This window comes from Canis aureus, chromosome 18 (genome assembly GCF_053574225.1).
Source record: "Canis aureus isolate CA01 chromosome 18, VMU_Caureus_v.1.0, whole genome shotgun sequence".
NCBI classification, from domain to species: domain Eukaryota; kingdom Metazoa; phylum Chordata; class Mammalia; order Carnivora; family Canidae; genus Canis; species Canis aureus.
The window spans coordinates 37,839,329-37,866,874 of NC_135628.1; the positions used below are offsets into that span (position 1 = coordinate 37,839,329).

General features: G+C 38.7%; 2 protein-coding genes across 8 annotated transcripts in view; one reads left to right on the forward strand and one right to left on the reverse strand.

Annotated features, from left to right (window-relative positions):
• UMAD1 (UBAP1-MVB12-associated (UMA) domain containing 1) overlaps positions 1 to 7,950 on the reverse strand; it is a 229,987-nt gene extending 222,037 nt beyond the window's left edge. For 2 of the 7 annotated variants that reach the window (XM_077856783.1, XM_077856785.1), the window contains exon 1: positions 7,406 to 7,563. Coding sequence is in view for 1 of the 7 variants with exons in the window: in XM_077856791.1 (XP_077712917.1) it covers positions 7,406 to 7,827 (422 nt within the window). In the remaining 6 variants the exon portion in view is untranslated. Of the gene's footprint in view, positions 1 to 6,438; positions 6,593 to 6,961; positions 7,136 to 7,405 lie in introns of those variants that run through there. The other 5 variants (XM_077856790.1, XM_077856786.1, XM_077856787.1 and 2 more) reach the window with 5 other exon arrangements.
• On the forward strand, positions 7,606 to 11,512 carry RPA3 (replication protein A3). Its single transcript, XM_077856792.1, has 4 exons — positions 7,606 to 7,879; positions 9,245 to 9,319; positions 10,300 to 10,408; positions 11,155 to 11,512. Exons 1-4 carry the CDS (start codon positions 7,781 to 7,783, stop codon positions 11,235 to 11,237), a joined length of 366 nt encoding a protein of 121 aa, XP_077712918.1. The 5' UTR covers positions 7,606 to 7,780; the 3' UTR covers positions 11,238 to 11,512.
• Positions 11,513 to 27,546: the final 16,034 nt, after the last annotated feature.

Genomic DNA, 27,546 nt, shown 5'->3' on the forward strand with positions numbered 1-27,546 from the left:
ACTGGCCATCAGGGAAATACAAATCCAAACCACAACGAGATACCACCTCACACCAGTGAGAATGGGGAAAATTAACAAGGCAGGAAACAACAAATGTTGGAGAAAAGGGAACCCTCTTGCACTGTTGGTGGGAATGTGAACTGGTGCAGCCACTCTGGAAAACTGTGTGGAGGTTCCTCAAAGAGTTAAAAATAGACCTGCCCTACGACCCAGCAATTGCACTGTTGGGGATTTACCCCAAAGATTCAGATGCAGTGAAACGCCGGGACACCTGCACCCCGATGTTTCTAGCAGCAATGGCCACAATAGCCAAACTGTGGAAGGAGCCTCGGTGTCCATCGAAAGATGAGTGGATAAAGAAGATGTGGTCTATGTATACAATGGAATATTCCTCAGCCATTAGAAACGACAAATACCCACTATTTGCATCGACATGGGGGGACCGGGAGGGTATTATGCTGAGTGAAATAAGTCAATCGGAAAAGGACAAACATTATATGGTCTCATTCACTCGGGGAATATAAAAATTAGTGAAAGGGAATAAAGGGAAAGGGGAGAAAATGAGTGAAAATATCAGTGAGGGTGACAAAACATGAGAGACACCTAACTCTGGGAAATGAACAAGGGGTAGTGGAAGGGCAAGTAGGCAGGGGGTTGGGGTGACTGGGTGATGGGCACTGAGGGGGGCACTTGGCAGGATGAGCACTGGGTGCTATATGTTGGCAAATTGAACTCCAATAAAAAAAATTTTTTTAAATCATCAGAATCAAGGAGAAACTGCCACTGCTACTATCTGTAAGATACTTTTATTTATTTTTTTAAATATTTTATTTATTCATGATAGAGAGACAGAGAGAGGCAGAGACACAGGCAGAGGGAGAAGCAGGCTCCATGCCAGGAGCCGGACGTGGGACTCAATCCCGGGATCGCGCCCTGAGCCAAAGGCAGGCGCCAAACCACTGAGCCACCTAGGGATCCCCTGTAAGATACTTTTAATACAATAATCTCAATTTTTGAAACATTAGCTAGACAAAAGGTAGATGAAATAGTTGAATACTGCAATTAACTGGGCAGCCCCAGTGGCGCAGTGGTTTAGCGCTGCCTGCAGCCCAGGGTGTGATCCTGGAGACCCGGGATCGAGTACCACCTCGGGCTCCCTGCATGGAGCCTGCTTCTCCCTCTGCCTGTGTCTCTGCCTCTCTCTCTCTGTGTCTCTATAAATAAATAAAATTAAAAAAAAAAAAAAAAGAATACTGCAATTAACAAGCTTGATCCAACTGGAAAATACCATTTTTTAAGCATATGTGAAACATTTACAAAACATGTGCTTGATAAGCCTTAAAGCAAATCTCATATAAGTTTAAAGCACTAGTATCAGAACACTTCATTTGATTATAACGCAATTATGTTAAAAATTAAGAACACAATAAAATTTAATAAATAAAACCTCTACATTTGGAAATAAAAACCCATGAGTCAAAAAAAGAAACATGATGGAAACTCGAAAATATTTAGAACTTGATAGGACGAAAACTTGTGGGATATGCCTAAAGCAATAGGTAGAGACCCAGAATGTTTTATTTTTTAATTTTTTATTTTTTTTAAGATTTTATTTATTTATTCATGAGAGACACACAGAGAGAGACAGACAGACAGAGACACAGGCAGAGGGAGAAGCAGACTCCATGCAGGGAGCCCGAAATGGGACTCCATCCTGGGTCTCCAGGATTATACCCTGGGCTGAAGGCAGTGTTAAACCACTAAGCCACCCAGGCTGTCCCCCAGAATGTTTTAAACATGAATTCTAACGGTCAATGAACAGATAATTCCAGCTTCACAAAAAATCCTGGAGAATACAGGAAACTCTACAACTCATTTCATGAGGGTGTGTATATCCTTGTATATCCTTGTATATCCTTACTAATACAAGGACTATACAATAAAGAAAAATTACTCACTCATGTATATGGATACAAAAATCCTGAACAAAACAATAGCAAGCCAAATCCAGAAATACATAATAAATGAAAATATAACCAACTTGTGTTTCTTCTGGGAATGCAAGAGTGGGTTAATACTGGAAAATATATTCATTTCAATCATCTCAATTATGGAAAAAAAATAGCTCTGATCAAACATCCACAGCCACTCAATTAAAACTCTTATCAAAGCAGGAATAGAAGGGAAAGTCTTTAACCTAATAAGTAGAACTTCAAGTTGTGAGGAACTTTCAGAAAGGCTCCTTAAAGGGAGATGTGTCCCTTTTGCCTGCCCACTTCTCCACTGCCTGGAAAGGAGACAAGATGGCTGGTGCTCAGCACCTCTCCTGGCCTATGAAGTGAGCCTAAGGATGGAGCCAGATATTGAGAATCATAGACAAGAAAAACAAAAGGAACCTGGGTCCTTGATGTCTTAGAGGCATTACCACACACAGCTGTATGCTGAGTTGCATGCCTCTGGACTTTTTTAACATGTGAAACTAAGACTTTGTGTATTTAAGATATTTTGACTTATACAGTCAAGCACCATCTTACCTGAAATACTACTTCTATGCAAATGGTACTGGAAGCTCTAAACTGGGTAAAGGCAAAATAATAATAATAAAATATGCAAGAGTGGTTAAGAAATAAATCTATAATTATTCACATATGACTAGAAAACCTAAAAGAAAGAAAAAAAAAAAAGAAAACCTAAAAGAATCCTATAGTATATTACTAGAAATAAAAATTTAGCAGGATGGCCAGAAAGGTCAAAGGTCAAATGCACTTCTGTGTACCTGCAACAATCAGTTAAAATCTTTACCTTAAAAAAAAAAAAAATGTATATATATATATACACACACACACACACACACACACCATTTATATTAGCAACAACAGCAAGGTAGCTAGGAATAAATCTAATCTAAAAGTCAAAAATTTTGTATAGAAAATTATGAAATTTTTTGGAAGGATGTTAATTAGGTCAAAAAGAGTAAGAGTGGTTGTTAAGATGTTACTTCTGAAATCAATCCAAAGATTTGATGCAACTATGATCAAATATCAACATGGTTTTTCGTTGACCTCAATAAGCTAAATTTATAGACAGTCACAAAGACAAGAATAACAAAGTCACTCCTGAAGAACACAGCAAGACAAAAAATTTGCCCCCCAGACATCAAAAATGATCATAAGACTACAGTACTGAAGAGACTGGTCCTGGTGCAGGGACAAATAGACCGATGGAACAGAACTGGAGCCGAGGAGCACACACAGAGATGAAAACTTAGGTGATGCCAAAGGTTGGTTGCAAATGGTGATGTAATCAATAAATAATGCTGGGACAACGGAAATGAAAAAAACAAAAGAAATTGGATACCTACCTGACAACATGCACAAAAATGCAATTCTAAATGATGGAGTATTTTTTAAAAAGGAAAGGCAAAACTACAGTTTTAAATATATAATGTCGGGATGCCTGGGTGGCTCAGTGGTTGGGCGTCTGCCTTTGGCTCAGGTTGTGATCCCGAGGTCCCAGGATCGAGTCCCACATCGGGCTTCCAGCATGGAGCCTGCTTCTCCCTCTCTGCCTATGTCTTTCTGTGTCTTTCTCTTTCTCTCTGTGTCTCTCATCAATAAATAAAATATTTAAAGAATAATAATAAATAAATATATATAATGCATTTAATATGAAAACATTCCTAATTTTTTTTAAGATTTTATTTATTTATTCATGAGAATGACACAGAGAAAGAGGCAGAGACACAAGCAGAGGGAGAAGCAGGCTCCATGCAGGGAGACTGATGTGGGACTTGATCCTGGGACTCCAGGATCACGGCCTGAGCCGAAGGCAGGCATTCAACCGCTGAGCCACCCAGGCGTTCCTATTCTTAGATTTTTTTTAATGGACTTTTTCAACTATATTAAACAAAAGGGAAAAGCATTTTAACTATATTAAAAGAACTCTTTCCAATGAAAGAAAGGAAAAAAGACATAAAAAAACCCCAATAACAACAAAATGACAAACACAACTAGCCATTAAATATTTGAAAAGTTGTTCAATTTTTTTTTAAGGTTTTATTTCTTTATTCATGAGACACACAGAAAGAGAGGCAGAGACACAGGCAGAGGGAAAAGTAGGCTCCCTGCCAGGAGCCCAATGTGGGACTTGATCCCAGGGCTCTAGGATCATGACCTGAGCCCAAGCCAGATGGTCAACCACTGAGCCACCCAGGTGCCCCTGTTCAATCTTTTAGTAATCAGGGAAAGCAAATTAAGACCACAATATGAAACCACTTTACATCCATCAGATCAGGGGTAAAAAAACTTTTAAGAGTTGCCAAAAATATGGATCAACTGAAATTCTCCTATACTTCTGATAAAAGAATACATTGGTACAACTATTTCTAGCACAGTACAGTTGACCTTGAACAACGGGTGGTTGGTACATGCATCCCATCCACCCCTACGGTTGAAAATCCGCATATAATTCTGGACTCTCCCCAAAACTTAACTACTAATAATCTATTAAAAGGAAGCCTTACCAGAAGCCATAAACAATTGATTAATGTATACTTTGTATGTTATACATATTATATGCTGTATTCTTACAATATGTAAGCCAAGAAAAATATTAAGAAAATCATGATGGGATCCCTGGGTGGCGCAGCGGTTTGGCGCCTGCCTTTGGCCCAGGGCGCGATCCTGGAGACCCGGGATCGAATCCCACGTCAGGCTCCCGGTGCATGGAGCCTGCTTCTCCCTCTGCCTGTGTCTCTGCCTCTCTCTCTCTCTCTCTCACTGTGTGCCTATCATAAATAAATAAAAATTTAAAAAATAAAATAAAAAAGAAAATCATGAGAAAATATATCTACAGTACTGTACTATATTTATTGAAGAAATTTGCATAGAAGTAGACCCATGCAGTTCAAACCTGTTGTTCAAAGGTTAACTGTATTTTACTAGTATAGCTGAAGATGCACACCGTATCTTCCAGCAATTCTACTAATATACCTTTGCACAACTGCTCCAACTAATAGGTACAAGAACATTCACAGCAACAGAAAAGAACTGTAAACAAGCAAAATGTCAGCCAATAACAGAGTAAAATAGCTGAATGAAAAGAATGAACTCTACCCACATATGCCAACATGGATTAATCTCTTTTTTTTTTTTTTCAACATGGATTAATCTCAAAACAAACAAAAGAAACAATTCAGAGGATATATATGGTATGATTCCATTTATATAAAGGTCAAACCCAGCAAAATGAAACGTACCATTTAAGAATACGGAGATGTGTGATAAAACTATATAGAAAAGCCTAGGGTGCTTAACAAAAAAGTCAAGATAGTGTTTGTGGTTCCTCTAGAGGAGGGTTTAACTGAAGAAGTGCAAACTACTAACTGGCTAAGTTACATTTTTTTTTTTAAGATTTTATTTGTTTATGCATGAGAGACATAGAGAGAGAGAGAGGCAGAGACACAGGCAAAGGGAGAAGCAGGCGCCATGCAGGGAGCCCGACGTGGGACTCGATCCTAGGTCTCCAGGATCACACCCTGGGCTGAAGGCGGCGCTAAACCGCTGAGCCACTAGGGCTGCCCGTAAGTTACATTTCTTAAGATGAATGAGGGATCCATGTGAGTTCATCTAATTTCTCTGCAAAGGATACATAATATACTCGTCTATGTGCATTACGTATTGCATAATACATTTTAAATTACTCATGGGCAGCCCTGGTGGCTCAGCGGTTTAGCGCCGCCTTCAGCCCGGGGCGCGATCCTAGAGTCCCGGATTCGAGTCCCATGTGCGGCCCCCTGCATGGAGCCTGCTCCTCTCTCTGCCTGTGTCTCTGCCCCTCTCCACCCGCCCACCTCTGTCTCCATGAATAAATAAATAAATTAAAAAAAAAACAATATAAAAAATACTCAAAAAATATCCAAAAAACGATGTTTAAAATTATCTTCTAAGTCTTCATCTTTGTTTTTTTAATTTTAAGAAAAGGCCACTGGTATGTAAAAGTGACCTTTTAAGTATAATAAAATAATGACATTAGCATCTGACAGGTTAAGGGCTGCTATTAAAGATATTCATGGGTACCCTCTATCTATGGTATATAATGAACATCAATTTGTTTTCCAAAGCAACTCCGAAGTGCAAAAGACGTCAAGGCTTTGCTCAAAAAAATGCAGACTCGATTGATTTGTACAAAATACAACCATTCTTGCAATGCAACAAACAACATGCACCGTACTAACGGAATCCTTTAAATCTGTTTTAGTGACCATGGAATTAAAAGACAAACATATTCAGCTAAATAAACACCGAGGGAGCCTATCATTTAATTAAGGTGCTTAGATCTCTATCTTAAATTGCAGCATGAAGTCTCCAAAAGAATAGTCTTTGCTTAAGGCAACTATGAGACAAAATTGGGAGTATCCTGGGAGACTCCGTCTAGTACCTAAATTTGAATAGTGACAACCTGGAGGATTTAGGAAAATCCACACTCATTTTCCAAATGAAAAGTTGTTGGTTTCCCCCCATTTTTTAATGAGCGTTCATTCTAGAAAATTCCTGGCAAGGCGGTACCAATCCCAGCAAAAAAGTCCCCAAACCTACAAAACAAAAACAAAAACAAAAACATGAACCAGCGACAGATTCAAGAATCCCCCCTCCTCCCGAATGTCCCTGAAACAGGTGACCTTCCCGGCCTCCAAGTCCTGGGGCGCGAGGAGCAACGGGGGGAACATCACCGGGAAGTTAGGACGGGTCCGTGAACCACATGGGCAAAAACTTCGCTGGGACTTTGCAAAAACGATCTTGCTATCTAACCCCTTCGTTTTTTGATAGGGAAATCATATCTCAAGGAGGAGCTCACCGGTCCAGGACCTAGCAATTCTTTAAATTCGTCTCCTCTCCCAGCTCGGTGATCCTCCCCCCGCCCCCAACCACAACCCATTCCCAAAAGCTAGTTTGTTGCTAACTCGGAGGAGGTCTCACGTCCTTAGGGCGGCCAGGCTGTCAGGGCTAGAAAGGGTCGTAGAAATAATCAGGTGAGCCCTTCTGCTAACAGGTGAGGGACAGAAGGGCAAGTGACGCAGCTTGAGCCGTGAAGTCACAGACCCTCTGCCGGTGAGCGGCAGGAGCCCGACAGAGGCAGTGACGGGTCACCGGCGACCCCGCCTGCCGTCCCCAGGAGGGGCCGGTGTCAAAACACGCCCGATCCCTCGACTGCAGCACGAACCCCGCGCTCCCCACGCAGACCCGGGAAGCGGGGAGGGAGGCGGGGAACCGCGAAGAGCCGGTGCGCAGCACCGGGAAGCCGCGGCAGGGCAGGACCCGAGTCCCGCCTCTCTCTTCCGCATCCGTCGACGGACGGGGAGCAAGGGAAACAGCGCGGTTGCGGCGCGTCCCGCGAGAAGAGCTACCTGAGGCTGCGCCGCAGTCCCCCGCCGCCACCGCACCGGAGCCCAACACCCTGCTTCCGGGATCTCGCCGGGCGGCAGCCGCCGACCCGCCCCGTCCAAGCCCCGCCTCCGCGGCCCAGTCCGCGGAGGACCCGGGCAACTTCCGGGACGCCGCGCGTCGCTAGGCAGCCGATCCCCACTTCCGGAAGCGGCCCTCCCTGCCGGGGCCGCTCCGGGGGCTGCGCGATCGCGATCGCAATTTCCGCGCCTTTGATTGGTGGAGGGAGAGTGCCGGCCCCCGCCGATTGGCGCCGGCGTCCTGCGCCCCCTGGTCGCCGCAGGGCGCGCCGCTTGGGTCGTCGGTTTCCTGCCGGCCGCGGGGCTCGCGCCGCAGCCATGGTGGACATCCTGGAGTTGCCCAAGTCGCGCATCAATGCCAGCATGCTGGCTCAGTTCATCGACAAGCCGGTCTGCTTCGTGGGGAGGCTGGAAAAGGTGCGCGCCGTCGCTGCCCTGGGCTCCCTGCTTTGCACCGGGGGGACGAGGGGGGCCCCGTGGCCGCCGGGGCGGCAGCCTGAGGGTGGCAAGGGAGGGTGCAGGAGGACGGGCCGTGGAGCATCGCTGCGCTCCTAGGTGCTTCGTTTGACGCAAGGGGACTTTTTGCGCTCTTTTTAGGCACTGCAGCCCCATTTTGGCGCCAGTTTTATGGCGCGGCGTCGTGACGTTTTCGAAAGCGCTGCGTTCTAATCCTAGCGCCCTCCACTCTGGCCCCTGTTTTGTAGATAACGAGAAGAAAACTAGAGACCTGACTCTCCGTGTCTTAGATAGCCAGACGTTTCAACTGCTCTGCTCGTCATGCAGTTCTGTCTTTCCTCAAACTTCGTTTTCTCGTTCAAGTCCCTTCGCCATGAACTTTCTTCGATCGTCCCTTCCAGACCCCACAGCAGTCTGTTTGCTTATGCCGGTGTTAGAGTGCAGCACCTTCACCCGACTGATGACCGGCAGGCCCAAAGCTTGGGAACCCGTGAACCGAGAAAGCTTGGGGGGCGGGGGGGATCTAGGGTAAACTCTTAGCAGCTCATTCCAGCCTTGATCCGAAATAGGTGTTGCTCGACCCCGCAGGTAGGGGAAACTGGGTAGGAGTAGTGTATGGTTAATTGCTTAAGGCCACAGCTTCAAACCAGATCTGACCGCACTCTTTACAACTATCTGTAGTAGAACCCAAGTCTTCTGACAACCAGTTCTCTTTACTTCATCATGCTTAATTTTTTTTTTTTTAAGTAATCTTTACCCTCAAGGTAGAGCTCAAACTCACCACCCTGACGTTAATACTGCCAGGCTCTAGGACCTAACCAAGCAGGAACCACCCCCACCCCACCCCCCTGCAGGTGTAATTTTTAAAACACACCCTGTGGTGTAATACATACTGTTTAACTCATGAATACTGGAAGATCCCACCGTTAGGATGGATCCCCTTTAATTTGTTGTTAGCACAGGGTTGCCAGATTGATTTATTTATTCATTCATTCATTCATTCATTCATTCATTCATGAGAGACACAAAGAAAGAGCCAGAGACACAGGCAGAAGGAGAAGCAGCTCCCTGTGAGAAGCCTGCTGGGGGACTCCATCCCAGGACCCTAGGATCAGGACCTGAGCCAAAGGCAGAGGCTCAACCACTGAGCCATCCAGGGGCCCCAGGTTTTGTTCAAAAACAGTTGATTTGTATGCATTGACTAAATATGTTTGGGACAATTTGCTTATCTTCTGTCAAACTTTTAATATTTTTATTTTAATGAGATTTTTAAAGTTTGTTTTGTTTATGTGGTTGGTTTTTTTTAATACTGTGTTTCTCTTTTAGATTCATCCCACTGGAAAAATGTTTATTCTTTCTGATGGAGAAGGAAAAAATGGAACCATTGAGTTGATGGAGCCCGTATGTTTAAGTATTAATTCTATGTATCTTGTAGTTTATTCTGTATCTTGTTGATATTTCTGATTCTTGGAGTAGATGGATAAAGGACCAGCTTATAAAACTTCTCTGCTCTAAAATTAAACTTAGCTCCTCTTCTTACATTTTATATCCCTTTACATTTCTAACCAGTAATTCTTTGGGCTCCATGATTTTTTAATACATCCCTTAACTGGGTGATAATTCCTATTCCTATGAAAGACCACAAAATCACATTAAAAGAATCTTTTGTGGGATCCCTGGGTGGCTCACTGGTTTGGCGCCTGCCTTCCGCCCAGGGCATGATCCTGGAGACCTGGGATCGAGTCCCACATTGGGCTCCCTGCATGGAGCCTGCTTCTCCCTCTGCCTGTGTCTCTGCCTCTCTCTCTCTCTGTGTCTCTCATGAATAAATAAATAAAATCTTTAAAAAAATCTTTTGTTTAAATCCTTTTATCCTTCCTCAAGAATTTTACATTTTTAAAATTGTATTTTTTATTTTTGTTTACATGTACCTTCAGTTATCACTTGTTCTAAGATTTTACATTTATTGTACTCAAAAATTTTTTCTTTTTTTTTTTATGAAGACAAATCCATGTGCTACTTGATTAACATATACAGAATACAGAGATAGAAAATAGAAGTTTCCTTTCAATGGGTTCTTTTAAACAAACTATTCCTTGTAGAAATGGTGGACATTCTCACTATCTTTAAGTGATTTTGTCTTCAACTAAACACTTAACTGGATCTTTGGACCTGAAGCTACTGCTAAAGGTAATAGGACTGGACATGCTGACATTAAGTATTCAAACATTTTTAACAACTTACGGTTCAGTTTTTGCATTGATAAATTTTAAGATGTTTTTGTCACATGAAATGAAAAATTAGTAAATTGTAACAATTTTCCCAGTTATCAACCAAAAATGTGACAACACCAAGTTGACAATTTGTTCTTTGTGTGTTAGCTTGATGAAGAAATCTCTGGAATCGTGGAAGTAGTTGGAAGAGTAACGGCCAAGGCAACCATTATGTGTGCATCATATGTCCAGTTTAAAGAAGATAACCATCCTTTCGGTAAATAAAGCATTCTAGTATTTAGTAGTTTCATGTAATTAAGAGGAAAACTATTTTATTTTTAGCTTGAGATGTCTTGGTCTTGAGTCTCGGTCCTATCATCCATCTTTCAAGTTCTTTTTTTGTTTTGTTTTAATTTATTTATTCATGAGACAGAGAGAGAGAGAGAGAGAGAGGTAAAGACACAGGCACAGGGAGAAGCAGGCTCCATGCAGGGAGCCCGATGTGGGACTTGATCCCAGGTCTCCAGGACCACACCCTGGGCTGAAGGCAGCGCTAAACCGCTGAGCCACCCGGGCTGTCCCCATCTTTCAATTTCTATGGAATCTTCTGAACCCAGAGGAAAATGGGAGAACATTTTTGCCCACTTTTAAGTAATGCTTGTATATGTAGGAAACTCAGTAAAGATTATTTTGTGGGAAGGGAGACTCAAAACATATTGCAAACAAAAATTTAATGGTTTTTTGTTTGTTTTAACATATGTATCAAAAGCATCAAATAATGCAAAACACCTAAAACCAGGCAAGAGCTGCCTGGAGAATGCATATCAAAATGAATAGTTGCCTATACCCCATGTCTTTTATTTTTTAGAGCCACAGATAAATATTTGATCCTTGTCTATTTTAGAAGATAGATTGTGATAATAAGTTGATCTCTAAAAGGTAAAGAAAAGAAAAATAGGTAGAAATCTTTTAGAAAATAAATGTTACATCTTTGCTAAATGTTTGCTAAAATGTTTTTTTCAGATCTTGGCCTTTACAATGAAGCTGTGAAAATTACCCATGAGTTTCCTCAGTTTTTTCCTTTGGGGGTTGTGCAATATGATTGATCTTGATGAGCACATTGAAGACTGTCATAGTAAACCCCTGATATTTGAGGGAGATTTCTGTGATTTTTAATATTTAACTTGTTCTCTTTTTTATTTCATTTACCTAACCTTATGAGGTACTGCAATATCCCACTTTTGATGAAACCTGTCTGTATATTGAAACTTAAGTCCTCCTAAAGAATCCCATCTCCAGTAATATGGTCAGATCAGATGCAAGAACAAAGCAGTCACCTTGAATTTAGTTTTCTGTTTTACTAATAAAAGCTGAAATGGTACATACTGTTGATAATTTCATTCTTATTCTTTTAGTCATGTAGTCATGTATTCAAACACAGACTTGGAATTTCATAGCTGTAAGGTCAGAACTTAGACCTACCAAATGAAACCCCGGGCTGACTGTAAAGAATTTCCTTGCTACTTCATAAACTACATTATGTGAATTACTTCCTTGACACTCTAAAAAAAAAAAAAAAAAATGAATTACAAGAGGAAACAGAATTCTACATCTTTTCTAATTTGTGAGTATCAATATTAGAATCCTCCAGAGAATCAGAACCAAAAGAACCATAAATACCTTAAGTGTGTGTGTGTATATGAGAAGATTTGTTATAGGAATTGGCTTACATGGTTGTGGAAGCCAAGGAGTCCCCAGCATCACTCATCTGTAAGCTGGAGAACCAGGAAATCTGGTGGGGTAATACAGTTAGAGTTCCAAGGTCTAAGAATCAGGGGAGCTGATATAACTTGGCAGACCCAGACCTGAAGACTGGGAGGCCACTGGTGTAAATCCTAGAGTCTGAAGGCCCAAGAACCAGGAGCTCCAATATCTGAGGACTGAAGGAGTGGACATCCCAGATCTGGAAGAGAGCAAATTCGTTCTTCCCCCACCTTTTTGTTCTATTTGGGCTTTCAACATACTGGATGATACCCACCTATTTGGTAAAGGCCTACTGATTTCAGACACTAATCTCTTCAGGAAATACCCTCACAGACACAACTCGGAAATAATGTTTTACTGGCTATTTGGACTTCCCTTAGCTCAGTTAAGTTGATATATTAACCATCACAGTACCTCTTTCTCAGCATTTTAAAACTGAATTTACTAATGCCAAATAAGGGATATCTGATCATTAAAACAGTTGATGAAATCATTTAATTTTTCTTTTCTTCCTTTCAACTGTCAGTATGAAATTCCTGTTTTCTTATACTTCATACCACAAAGTAACATTAGGAGTGAGCAGGTAGGGATGTGGCAAGTGTAGGATAGAGAGTAAAGCAGAATAACGTGACTCATTTGGCCAGTCGAGTTTTATGACTTGACTCATTCTCTTCACTGAGAAAATAATTTTTTTTAAGATTTTATTTATTTGTTTGATAGACCAAAAATAGGAGGAGTGGCAGGCAGAAGGAGAGAGAAAAGCAGACTCCCTGCTGAGCAGGGAGCCTGACATGGGGCTGGATCCCAGGACCTTGGGATCATGACCTGAGCCGAAGGTGGACACTTAACCCAATACGTCACCCAGGTGCCCTGGATAAACAAATTCTAAATCCATTTAGATTGTAAGTTATACCAAAAATACTTTACAGACACCTGGCTGGTTCATTTGGTAGAGCATGTGACTCTTAATCTTGGAGTTGTAAATTCAAGTCCCACGTTGGGTATACAAAATTTGAAATTGATAATATCTTCAATTTCAACTTTTATCCCAAAATATTCTACAAATTACTTAAGGAACCTTGCCATTAGCCACTTATAGTAAAACATAGGAAGTGAAAACCATTACAGTTGAAATTTAGGTTTAAGAAGAACATCAACCAGTCTCAAAAACAGTGTTGTCTTGAATGCCAGAGAAAGTTGTGTCCTAAGTTGTGTTAACCTCTGACAATTCTGTTAAAATGTCCTACTTTCAGACGCCTCGATGGCTCATTGGTTGAGTATCTGCCTTGGGCTCAGGGTGTGACCCCGAGGTCCGGGATCGAGTCCCACATTGGGCTCCTTGCAGGGAGCCTGCTTCTCCCTCTTCCTGTGTCTCTTGCCTCTCTCTGTGTGTCCCTCATGAATAAATAAATCTTTAAAATAAATAAGGTGTCCTACTTAAAACCTTCCCTTGAACTACTATGCTTAGTAAATTGGACTAAATGAATAGGATATCTTGCTTTCCATTAAGTGAATCCTTTCTATTTATGGTGCCATATCTCCAGTCCTGACCTCACTTCTGAGCTGCTCAACATCTGCACCTAGATATTCCACCAGCACTTTAGCTTCAATGAGTGTAGTTTGAATGTGTGCAGCCTTCTGTGTGTTCTTTGTAAATAATTTTGTCAAGATACAATTCACATATGATTCACCTATTTCAACTATACAATTCAGTGGCTTTTAGGTATATTCACAGAGTTGTACACCAACACTATAATCAATTTTAGAACATATCACCCCAAAAAGAAACCCTGTACTTTTTCCTATCATGCCCAATCCCTCCACCACCACAACCACCCACTAGCCCAAAGAAACCACTGATCTACTTTCTGTCTATAGATTTGCCTATTCTGGACATTTCAAAGAAATGGAATTCCATGTGATATTTTGTGACTCTTCTTTCACTTAGCATGTTTTCAAGGTTCATTATTATATCTATTATATGCTTCATCCCTATTTATGGCCAACTATTTCATTGTATGAATATACCACTTTTTATCCATTCATCATTTGAAAATTCAAGTGGTTTCCACCATTTGGATATAATGAATAATGCTATTATGAGCATGTATGTATAAGTTTATGTGTGTACATGTTTTTTCTCTTAGATATATACCTATTTAGTGGAACTGCTGCACTAAATGGTAAATATGCTTAAATTTTTGAGGAACTGCCAAACCTTTCCTAAGTGGCGGTACCATTTTACATTCCTAGCAGCAATGTTTAAGGATTCTAAATTCTCCATATCCCCACCAACACTTAATATAATCTGACTTTTTGATTATGCCATTCCACTGAATATGAAGTGGTATCTCATTATGGTTTTGGTCTGTTTCCTTTAAAGCTACTGTAAGCCACCCCATTGCCCATAAAAGCTTGGGTATCTCCAGTCCTCTCCACTGCCACTGCCACTGCAAGTTCAGACAGTTGTTATCTCTCACTTGAACTGTTATCAGCACTAACTGTAACTGGCCTTCCAGTTTCCAGCCTCTCTGGGTTTCCCAGCTAATACAGTTGCATTTAACATCAGTTCTAACCATCGTACTATAAAGTTCACAAACCAAAGAAGTTTGGAAAGGGGATAACTTCCTGAGAAGCTTACAGTGGGGAAACCTAATCAATGCTACTTTAATGAAGTGATCAAGGTTAACATCAGCATTTAACATTTAATTATATTAATATATTTATATACGGGGGACTACTGTATGTATATATACTACTGTATGAATATGTGTATGTATATATGTATAAATAAAAACACTAATCAACTTTAGAACATATGTACTTATATAAACAATATGTTATATCTTTACAATATATAAACAATTTATCTGAAAATGTAAAAGGTTATGAGCAAGTTAAGTTTGATAAGAGGTATAAAGAAAGGAATATAACATAAAGTAACTAACTCTGCTTGCCTGTTAGGGAAGCTTAGAGAATGTTTTCCTTTCCAGACATTCTAGGCAAAGCAAAGAGTAAGTTCAATGGCACCCAGATCTTAAAGGGCCTAGTGTGTTCCAGGAACAGAAGATCGGTGCTGGATGAATGTAATTTCAAGGGGACAGTAGGATTTGGTCTGAGGTGAGATATGGTCAGATTGTGAAGTGCAACCACTAATTGGAAATGTGGACCTTGGGGATCCCTGGGTGGCTCAGCGGTTTAGCACCTGCCTTAGGCCCAGGGCGTGATCCTGACACCCCGGGATTGAGTCCCACATCAGGCTCCCTGCATGGAACCTACTTCTCCCTCTGCCTATGTCTCTGCCTCTCTCTCTCTCTGTGTCTCTAATAAATAAAATCTTAAAAAAAAAAAAAAAAAAAAAGGAAGTGTAGACCTCATGTAGTCAGTGGGGAACCTATAGAGGTTGTTCATTTAAAAAAATTAAATATATATATGTACACACACACACACACACACACACAGTAGTACCCCACTCTTATCCATGGGGACTGTTCCATGACCTCCCGTGGAGATGCCTCAGATAGTACCAAACCCTAACTATACTGTTTTTTCCTATACATACATACATACCTATAATAAAGTTTGATTTATAAGGTAGGCTCAGTAAGAGTTTAACAATAACTAATAATAAATTAGAACAATTACAACAGTATACAGTAATAAAAGCTATGTGAATGTGGTCTCTCCCAAAATATCTAACTGTACTGTACTCACCCTTGTGATGATGTGAGATGTAAAATGCTTATGTGGTAAGATAAAACGAGGTGAATAAAGGCATTGTGAGCTCAATTTCCTGAGCTACTACTGACCTGAGAATATATATTAAAAGTAGACTCATTTGTTTCTGGACTGCAACTGACTGGACCTATAGAAAGTGAAGCGAGTAAGGGGGATCTACTGCATATATATTTAAAGACTTCAAAAATCAGAAAGTAAAGTTCCTAGCGTCTCTCCAAAGACACTGCTATGGATGGGTAGATAACTTTCCAGAACTTTGACTACATAAATATCTGTAGGACCTCAATATACTGTTCTGCAACATGCATTTCTCCATTTATGTGTCTTGGCAAATGACATATAGAACTATCTCATCCCTTATAATGGTTGCAAAATATCCATGGTGCCAAGTGTTTAACCAGTCCTCTAATTAGTTTTCCCAAAAATGTAGAGATATTTGTAGATGAAAAACCTGTAGCTAAAACATCTGTCTTACTGGTATCTCTCAATGCCTAACATAGTATATGAATAAATTAGTCCATCCAGCCTGGTTTGAGAAGCAAGAGGCCCAGGCTGAGGAGAGCTAATGAAGACCTAAGTCATAATAGATGAGATGACAAAGACAGGAAGCAAGAAATTCAGAATATATTATAATGGATTCCATAGGACTCGGTGACAATGCTAGGAACTGAACAAAATAAGAGGCAAGGATGAGGTCAGGTGGCAAGGAGGCAAAAATTTCACTTCGATACAAATTTTAAGTAGTTGATAGGCCCTTTTAGTGAAGATGTCCAGAAGGTACTTGGAAATGTAAGAACAGGCAGAGATTTAAGAGACAACCTGCCTAAGGGTGCCTGAGTGGCTCAGTTTGTTAAATGGTTAATCATCTGCATTTAGCTTAGGTCATGATCTCAAGGTCCTGGAACTAAGCCCGCCCTTGTTCTTTCTCTCTATAATAAATAAATAAAATCTTTAAAAACAGAGACAGTATGCCTAAAATATTTATTAAAAAATTTTTATTTGAGAGAGTGAGTGCATGAGCAGAGGGAGGAGCCGGGGGGAGAAGGAGAAGCAGACTCCCCACTGAACAGGAAGCTTGATGTAGGGCTCAATCCCAGGACCCTGGGATCATGACCTGAGCTGAAGGCAGAGTAGTTTTAAGAGATCTTCCTATCTGTGATTTCAAAATCTACAATGATTCGAAATCCAACAGCTTTTCCCTAAATTTCGGACAAAACTCATTTGACAACAAAACTGGTGAGAATTTTAGTGAGCCTCTTTGTAGTTTTTATCCCATTTGCTGTAAATACTCATAAGCTCCACTGCACAAATATTAACATGTTTGATTAAAGGGTGCTGCCCTCTGGGGAAGGTGGTTTTTTTTTTTTTTTTAAGATTTTATTTATTTATTCATGAGAGAGAGAGAGGCAGAGACACAGGCAGAGAGAGAAGCAGGCTCCTCACCAGGACTCTGGGATCATGCCCTGAGCCGGGTACCCAGGCGTCCCTGGGGAAGGTGTTAAAAACATAGGGCAGATGCAACCTGGGACTTCTAAAATCCAGAAATTCTGAATTCTGAAGCACACCTGGCCCCAAGAGTTCCAAGTAAGGGATTGCTCCTAAATCAAAGGATGGCATACAAAGTGAGAAAACCACATAACTACTGACACAAGGGAACTATGCATTTATGGAACAGCAGTGGGAGAATGACTGAGTCAGGAGAAGGACCCCAGCCATGCCTGACGCTTAGTAAGCACTCAATAAATATTTACTCACAGAGTATCATGAAAGGCAAGGAAGAAGAATTTCAAAGAGAAGTCAAGAATGTCCAAAGCTCAATGAACAAGTACAGATAAGGATTAAGGGTAAAACATTGAGGGGGCTCCTGGGTTGCTCTGTCAGTTGATCACCCCACTCTTGGTTTCTGCTTGGGTCTGATCTTGAGCCACCCCCTGCCCACCCTCAGCACTCAGCATGGAGGGTGGCTTGATGGGAGCACCCCTCCCCCAGCTCCAATGTGAGCTCTCAAATAAATAAATCTTTAAAATGTAAAGTATAAAACACTGCCATTACTAACATATATCACCCTTATTTCTAAGTAGGCTACAAAAATAAAAAGGGAAACATCAAAAAAGGACATAACTACAAAAGCACTCAATAGGAAATACATGTAGGCATTATATTTAGCTCCAGGAGCCCAGGGAATCTAGGAAAAGGAAGGAACAATAAGCCATACAATTCTCATAGCCTTAAACTCATTAATAATCAAACTTTTCCCTAATATCAAATTCTAAAAGGATTATCACATAGAATAGAACGTGAAGGATGATGAACTACAACATGGTAGTCTTCAGTAGTAATTTTTCAGATATTCTCCAAATGATCTTTTTTTCCTCATCTGACAAAGGCAAAATTAAAACAACTCTGAAAGCATCTCTCTTCATAGGGTGAATTAAACGGTCTGAGTGATAAACTAGTATTATTAAATTCATAGAATTCTGAAGTTGTCTTTTAAGGTATTCATTTGCTGTAAATATTCATAAGTTCCACTGCATGTATTAATATGTATTAATACTCAATATGTATTAATACTCAATAAACATTTTGGGTTGAATCCTGGGTGAGAGATACATATAAAAAATGTCCCTGCCCCCTGAAATGTCAATCTGTAGCAGTTTAGCATAATCTCTAAAGGTGTCTGGCTCAGAGCTGTTTAATATTTAACCAGTCTAAGGTTTCAAAGAAATTCACCATGATTACAAACAGCCAAATCCTGTAGGTTCTATTTGGTGAAACTATAATTTGCTTTCCTCCCTTATATAATTCACATGGAATTTGAATCTCATCTGTTGCTGACAGAAAATTAATAATCTGATACCACCGGTTATCTTTCTTAAAAAGATGATGCTGAATCCAGAGTAATCATAAAGCATATGCTTTAAGTTACTTTTTAATTGTGATGTTGGTTTGAGGTAAGCCACTTATGTTCTTTATGACCCCACTTGACTTAGAGCATAGGTTTTGAGATGGCTAATTAAGACCAGAGGTATAAACTATGAACAATTTATAGTGTAATACATTCATCCTGACCGCCAGGGTTAAATTCGTCATTAGCATGCTATTGTTTTTTTCTTTAAATAATACAAAAATGCCAGAAGCAGAACACTATGTTCTATATAGCATTTCCTCATTTTTTTTTTCCAAGATCTGGACTGAAATATAGTGGCTTTCATGTATGAAAAAAAAAAATTTTTCACCATGATTATTTCTGTAGGTGGGGAGTTAAAGAACAACAATCTCTGTGGATTTCATATAATGCGTTAAGATGCAAAGTTGAGAAAATTTTGAGAATGTTCTTCGTGGGTGCCACAAGTTGAAAGAAAAGAAAATATATGAGCAGTAAGTTTAATAGTTTTAGCAAGACCACACATGACATTGTGACTTAATTAGCCTCTGTTTTAAAGAGACTATTCATTTTTCACAGGAGTTTAAAATACTACCCAGGAAAATAAGCCAATTATTTTGCTTAAGATTCTCTCACCATAAAATGTTATGATAAAGTTTATTGAATAATAATAGGTTTAAATGAGTGGTTTCATTGAAAGATCTTGATATCACTCTAAATCTTGAAAGATAATCAACAAGGAGAATTTCTTCTATTGAGTAATTATATGATTTAAATGCTAGGTCATTTAATTTTTTAGCTTAGGTATTTATTTAGGGACTAAATATTATTTAGACTCACTATTTACTTTCATTAATTCAACTTCACTTAATACATAATGAGCATTTAAAGCCAAATTGTAACAAATAAATTTAGCATAACCATAAGAAAATTAAAATCACATTTCATTTAAACATCTTAATATTTTTCTGTAGCTTTTGAGAAGCTCTAAGTATTAGGCAAACATTGGGCTTGATGAGAGCATACATCTCTTTCAGGTCCCATTGAGTCAGTTATTTCTTTCATATGGCTCAGAAATGTTATGCCTTAGTCATATATTTGACCTTTTATGAGAGGCGGACAGTGGACCAGGGGCTGCCTCATTTTGGAATCTCTTCAGAAATGACTAAATGTTTTCCAGATGAACATAATATGGACCAAAGGAGGAGCTAGCCATTAGGAACCATTGCTTCTAAACCAGGGGAATTTGTAGACTTTTCTTTTGGAACCTGGTGACCTAAAGGAATTGACCCACTGAACAATTTCCTTCACTCTCAGCAGTATGATTAAGCCATGAAAACAACTCAGGATGAGATATGGTATTTATTTCTATCCCACTTGTTTCTAAAAAAAGAATTTAAGGCAGCTGCAAAGGCTTCTATCCTCTGTTTTCTCATCATAAATTCATACAATATGACTTTTCCAAATGTGAACTTGAGTTACTAGTGGAGGTAGAATGGGGCAGTCAGATAATTGATTACTGTCATTTGTCACAGGAACATTAATCTGCTAAAACTGGCACTAATATCCTGCTTTCACCCTTCTTAAGGAAAACTTAAAATTAACATTCCAAGATGAATAGAATATGTTCTATGTTGCTTTTCTTCCTTTAGCTTTTATCTTATAACTTAAAACTATTTGAGGTACAAATTTAGTAACATTTTAAGCAACACAGAGAATATACATTATCAGTACATATGAACTCAAAAACTATACCTAAAATAGCTTAAACAAAAATAATGCTCCCTGTTTAATCTGATTCACAGTTGATTCTTTCAGAACTTATTTAAAGGAAGACCAGGCCAAAAGGATAAAGAAAAGAAAAAAAAAAAGCCAAAGAAACATTTGTAAATTTCATCTACAACTGGTAAAAGACATCAGTTACATATATATCAACTATTTCTTGATCAAAAGCCTGGAAAGGATTATACAACACCTATGCATATATGCATATATGCACCATATGCCTTTAGGTATGACTCCCTAAACTGCCTGGAATACATGACATTTGGCTTCTATAATTTTAAAAATAGGATCTAGACATGTCATCTGATAAATTATCTCACTGGAAATGAGGTTAGGAAACTACAGGGATTCAGGGACGTAATAAAGACAGCCATTTGCAACATCAGAACACTGAGGGATTTATCTAAAGTACATTTCAGAAATGAACGATTTGGATTGATGCATCTGAACTTTAAAAATTTTTATGAGTTAAAATCATGAAGTCAATGACATTTAGAAACAGTCATACTGCCTTCCCTGTTTTCAACAGATTCTAAATCTAGCTACGTGTGTCCTGTGATCACTGTATCAGGTTACAAGTAGCAATAATTGTTGCAAAGCAAATTACATGGTGGCACGGAAAACATTCCCCCTTCCAGCAAAGGGAAGAGTGAATTACCTCACTCAAATAGTCTTCAGGTTATATAATGAAGATTACAGATTTTAAAATGAAAAAGGAATGTATGCTAAGATAGAAAAATGATTTCATGAAAAATAGAAAGACAGATTGCTTTGTTTAGTTGAAAACTTCAAAAGTGCTGATGAGAAACTTTAGATACACATATTTTAGTGTTTATGAGTTATGGAAACTTGTTACTAAGAAACAAACTTACTCATTTCCATAATATAAGAATGTAGGCATGCAAATAAGAGTTTTACTCATACAGGACTTGGATATATTACAACATATTACAATAGACATTGCACAATGATATTGTGTAACAGTATACAACTAGTTACAATTATATATTATGAATGTAATTGTAATAATGTTACATTATAGACAACATGTTACAACCTGGAAATGGGTAAGTTCTACTAGATTCAGTACAGATGAAAGTATTACTGTTAGTTTTCACCCATGCATTTTGTTAAGAAGGGGCCAAGGTACCAAATTTAAACTACTGCAGGGTACACTTTCATATAAGTAACCTCTAGGCGGTTGCCACACTTGGGTAATTACTGCAATAGAGATTCCAAGAAATAAGCCCAGGAACCATTTTATCCCATCTTTGCAGTTTATTCCTTTAACTGTTTCTCAAACTTTTTAAGTCTTCCTTTGATAAATATTAAAATTTCCTGGGCTGAAGCTTCTCAGTCAGGATTCTGAAATACCCTCCCTGCCAGAAACCTACAACCCCACCAAGAATCACTAAGAATGAGAAGGTCCCGAATATGCTGTCAGACTTTATTAGCAACTCGTCTGTCTCCCTGATATATTTCTAACTCCAAAAGGGTAGGAATAGGGTAGGAGAAACTCAAAGACAGTGGGTGAGGGTAAAATAAACCATCTGAACCATGTAAATAAACTCCCTATTCAAAAATTAAATGAAAGAGTGTTCACAATAGAGATTTGTTTCTGAGTAGTTAGCTCTCAGGTAAACAGGAGGAAAAATTTCCAATAGGACTCATTCCAAATAAATCAGCCAAGTACGGTCACTTTGGCCTGTCAGCATGTAAAGGTATCCTCAAAAGAGGAAACGAGACATTCTGCTAACCCTAAACACATAATGTCACCTACAGTGGAAACCACTGTATTTATTTAGAAGATAAATACTAAGAACTCACACTAGGTGGTAACAAGATGATGGAGTACATTATGACAAAAATCATCTCTGAACCAAGATGATCAGAGACTTTTGGCAGTACTGTTAGTCCTCCTCATCCGAACTGCAACCAAACACTTAAAACTGGAAAAACACTCTGGATATATTGCTTATTTTGAACTAAGTCAATTACACAAAATACATTACATGCTCCACATTTCTTTACACAAATGGCAACAGATACCATTTTTATAGATTTCTTATGAGCTGTCTGCCCTTTATTTTAAGGTGTAAGCCCCTCACTCCCTCTATCAGAAAATCAAAGCTGGGAGGTATTTCCTCATTTGGCTAACGTTGCATAGCTACTGAATGATAGTCAAAATCATCACCTCTATTTGACTTCAAAATAGGATCTCTACTGTCACATACTGTATCCCTTGACAAATGTTGAAACGATTTAATGTTTTAATATGATCAATGCTGGAACCATCCCAATTGAAGGAAGACAAAAGGAAAGAGAAGGTAATTATTTTTCTCTTTTGGGTGAGGGGGCATAAGGGGCTGATCAGTGTGGAAGAAAAATATTAAAACCCTGAAAACAGAGAAATGCATCAAAGGTAATTTTGAAATTTTAGAAGAAAAGATGAATAAAGAGAGAAAAAATCCAATTAACAACTTTCCATCATTTTTTTTTCTCAAACGTAAACATAAAAGTTTGAGCGTGGAAATGAATAGGCAGCGCACTGTAAATAAATTGTGAATAGTTAAATTCTATGCTTAACCTCACTCAGAACTGAATGAATATATAATGAATATATATATATATATATATATATATATATAGGACTTAAAATATTTTTATGATTTCCACCTCCCAAATGGCCATAATTAGAAATTTTACAATGCCTGCAGTTGAAGATGTTAGGGAAAATAGGCATTTCCTGTATCAATGATTTATAGTTTATAGATTTATTTATAGTTTATAGAAGAGCTATTTGGTGATGGCTATCAAAATGTAAAATACATACAGCTTTTGCTCCACAATTCCCCTTCTAATACTTTATCTGACAGATGATATGCTTATTCAGAAATACCCAAAGATATACTGGCAAGGATGTTCACTGTGACATGGCAAAAACAACAAATGGAAACACCCTACATTTCCAAAAGGAGTGTGTGTGTGTGTGTATGTATGTGTGTGTGTGTGTGTGTGTGTGTGTGTATATATATATATATATATATTTGATTACATACCATTAAGGAAAAAAAGGGGAAAAATAGGTACAAATGAGCTAACAAAAGTCTGCAAGATATATTTTTAGATTAAAAACAGCAATTTGAGGGAATTTATATAGTACCATGTGAAAACAGACAGGCAAAGACTGACACACAGAGAGATGCAGTCTATGTATAGCACATCTCTGTGTGTATAAGTACTTTAAAGCAGTTTCCCCTGGGAAATAAAAGTTGGGAGTTTTGGAAGGTAGTACATAGATAATGGGGATAATGGAGCAAAAACTAAGATATATATTTCTACATTTAGTTGTAACTTTTTTTTTTTACCATAAGCCTGCATTTTTTAAAAAAATGATTTTATTTATTTATTCATGAGACACACAGAGAGAGAAGCAGAGACACAGGCAGAGGGAGAAGCAGGCTCCATGCTGGGAGCCTGATTTGGGACTCGATCCTGGGACTCTGGGATCAGGCCCTGGGCTGAAGGCAGGCGCTAAACCGCTGAGCCACCCAGGGATCCCAAGCCTGCATCATTTTTACAACAAAAATTAGCTTTAAAAAAATCACTGTTTGAGTTCATATAATATACATCATACTAACAAGGAAGAATTTATCTGGTCCATTTCATCTATTGAAACAAGATAAATGTTGACCAGTTGGTAGCTGATACCCTGAATACTGAGCTGAAAAGTGTTTGGAGGAAAAGCAAATGATTAATAAGCAATTTGTGTCAATGGTCTTAAAGAAGGGTGGGGTCCTTCCCTCATACCAGATCAGGCACAATTTGGCCTAACCTGTTCACCTTTTTGTAACTTATGAGTTACTTGTCAATGAGGAATTCTAACATATAAATCAAGCCTGTTAAGGGTCCCCGTGTGGAACTCCTGTTTCCATGTATATTTTTCATATCACTGCAGTGCTTACTCTTACTTTAACCATATTCTGACACTTTCTAAAACACAGGTCTCAACCTATCTATGTGCTGCCTATAAGAGACTTACTTCAGATTTGAAGAATATGCAGATTGAAAATGAAGGGATGGGAAAACATTTACCATGCAGATGGAAATGAAAAGAAAGCTGCAGTTGCAACTCATATTGGACAAAATAGACTTTAAAACAAAGACTGTCAGGATGCCTGGGTGGCTCAGTGGTTGAGCATCTGCCTTTGGCCCAGGGCATGATTCTAGGGTCTGGGATCAAGTCCCACATTGGGCTCCTTGCAGGGAGCCTGCTTCTCCCTCTGCCAATGTCTCTGCCTCTCTCTCTCTCTTTCTGTATCTCTCATGAATAAATAAATAAAATCTTTAAAAAACAAAAACAAAAAAACCCAAAAACTGTAACAAGAGACAAAGAAGGACACTCCATAAAGGTAAGGAGAACAATCCACAAAAGGATGGATATTAACAATTGTAAATATTTATGCATGCTACATGGGAATACCCAAACACATAAAGCAACTATTAACAGACATAAAGGGAGAAATTAATAGTAATATAATAATAGTAGTGGACTTTAACACCCCAGTTACATCAATAGATAAATCCTCCAGACAGAAAATCAACAAGGAAACAAGGGCTTTGAATCACACATTGGACCAGATGGACCTAACAGACAAATTCAGAACATCGATGAAAGACACAGACAATGACACAAATGGAAAAATATTCCATATTTATGAGTTGGAAGGACCAATATTGTTAAAATGTCCATACTACCCAAAGTAATCCACAGATTTAATGTAATCTCTATCAAAATACCAACAACATATTTCACAGAACTAGAACAAAAATAATCCTAAAATGTGCATGGAACCACAAAAGACCCCAAATAGCCAAAGCACTCTTGAAAAAGAACAAAGCTGGATGTATCACAATCCCAGATTTCAAGATTTAATTCAAGGTTATAGGTACTGGCACAAAACAGATACAGAGATCAATGAAACAGAACAGAGTATCCACGAGTGCCTGGGTGGCTCAGTAGGTTAAGCATCTGCCAGTGGCTCAGGACATATTTCCAAGATCCTGGAATGAGCTCCACATCGGGCTCCCAGCTCAGTGGGGAGCTTGCTTCCCCCTTTCCCTCTGCCGCTCCCCCTGCTTGTGCACTCTGTCAAATCAATAAATAAAATCTTAAAAATAATTTAAAAAAGAATAGAGAATCCAGAAATAAACCCATGCTTTTATGGTCAATTAATCTATAACAAAGGAGGCAAGTATATACAATAGGAAAGATACTTTCTTTAACAAATAGTGTTTGGGAAAACTGGACAGCTACATGCCAAAAAGTAAAACTAGACCACTTTCTTACACCATACACAAAAATAAACTCAAAGTGGAATAAAGACCTAAATAGGAGACCTGAAACCATAAAATTCTTAGAAGAAATATAAGCAGTAATGTCTCTGACATCAGCCATAGGAACATTTATCTAGATAGGTCTCCTCTGGCAAGGGAAACAAAAGCAAAATTCAACTACTGAACTACACCAAAATAAAAAGGGTTTGCACCACAAAGAAAACCATCAACAAAACAAAAATGCAACCTACTGAATAGGAGATGTTTGCAAATGATGTCTCTGATAAGGAGTTAATATCCAAAATATAGAATTTATACAACTCAACACCAAAAAAAAAACAAAAAAAAAAACAAATAATCCAATTAAAAATGGGCAGATGACTTAAGTAGACATTTTCCCAAAGATATACAGATAGCCAACAGACACATGGAGAGATGCTCATTCAACATCACTAATCATCAGGCAAATGCAAATTAAAGCAACATTATCACTTCACACCTGTCAGAATGGCTAAAATAAAAGACACAAGAAATAATAAGTGGTAGCAAGGATGTGGAGAAAAAGGAAGGAACCCTTGTACACTGTGGGAATGCAAATTGGTACAGCCATTGTGGAAAACAGCTTCCTCAAAAAATTAAAACAGAATTACAGTATGATCCAGTAATTCTACTATTGGGTATTTACCCAAAGAAAAAGAAAACACTAATTTGAAAAGATATATGTACCCCTATGTTTATTGCAGCATTATTTATAATAGCCAAGATATGGAAACAACCCAAGTGTTTATTGATAGATGAATGAAGAGGTAGCATGTGTGTGTGTATATATATATACATAAATATATATATATATATAAATGGAATATTAGTTATAAAATATGAAATCTTGCCATTTGCAGTAATGTGTATGAACCTAAAGGGTATTATGCTACGTGAAATAAGTCAGGCAGAAAAAGACAGATAGGATACAATTTCACTCATATGTGGAATTTAAGGAAAAAAAGAAAAAAAAAAAAGAGACAGACAAGCAAACAACTCTTAAATACAGAGAACAAACTTGTGGTTGCCAGAGAGGAAGTGGCCAGGGGGATGGAGGAAATAAAGGGGATAAGGAATATACTTCTCTTAAAAAAAAAAAAGGAATATACTTCTCTTGATGAGCACTGAGAAACGTATAAAATTGTTCAATCACTATATTGCACACCTGAAACTAATATAACACTCTATGTTAACCATACTTGAATAACAAAACAAAACACAAAATACAGGACTCAGTTATCTGTATTAAATATTTTTGGGTAAAAATGTCCTCTAGTTAGTGGTTCTCAAAGCAGCCTTTTAAAAATATACACAAACCAGAAAAATGAAAACTCACAATACCATCTCCAACAGACTACTAGAATCTGGAAAGAACCTTAATCAAGTGTAGGGCAGAAGGAGCTGGACTGGGAAAAAGCTGTGATGGCTGTTTCTTTGTATAACCAGTCCTAGCTCTGAAGAAAATACACAAGTACTTTGGGTGAACTATATAATGTAGTTCAGATAGTTGTCTTAATTTACAGAGAGATTAAACAGTTGGTCTCATGAAATTCAGAAGAAAGCAGAGACAGGAAACAATGGGAAAATGTAAGTGGAATGAACAGAAGAGTGTCATACGCTGCAAGACAAAAGTAGATGGAAGGGATTTTAAGTTTAGTGACATTGAGACCTCTTGACAGGAATCCTGAGAGCAGAATGCTAAAAAAGGTCTAAGTTCAAGCCCTTTTGCCTTGGGTGTATCACTTTTCCCAAAGTGCAGTTTTCCATAGGCCTGTGCAGACCCTCATCGGATGCCATCTGTTTTAGAAGTACAGCCTACATCACCAAGACATCTAAATGATGATGTTCTTTCTCCTCCTTCTCACATT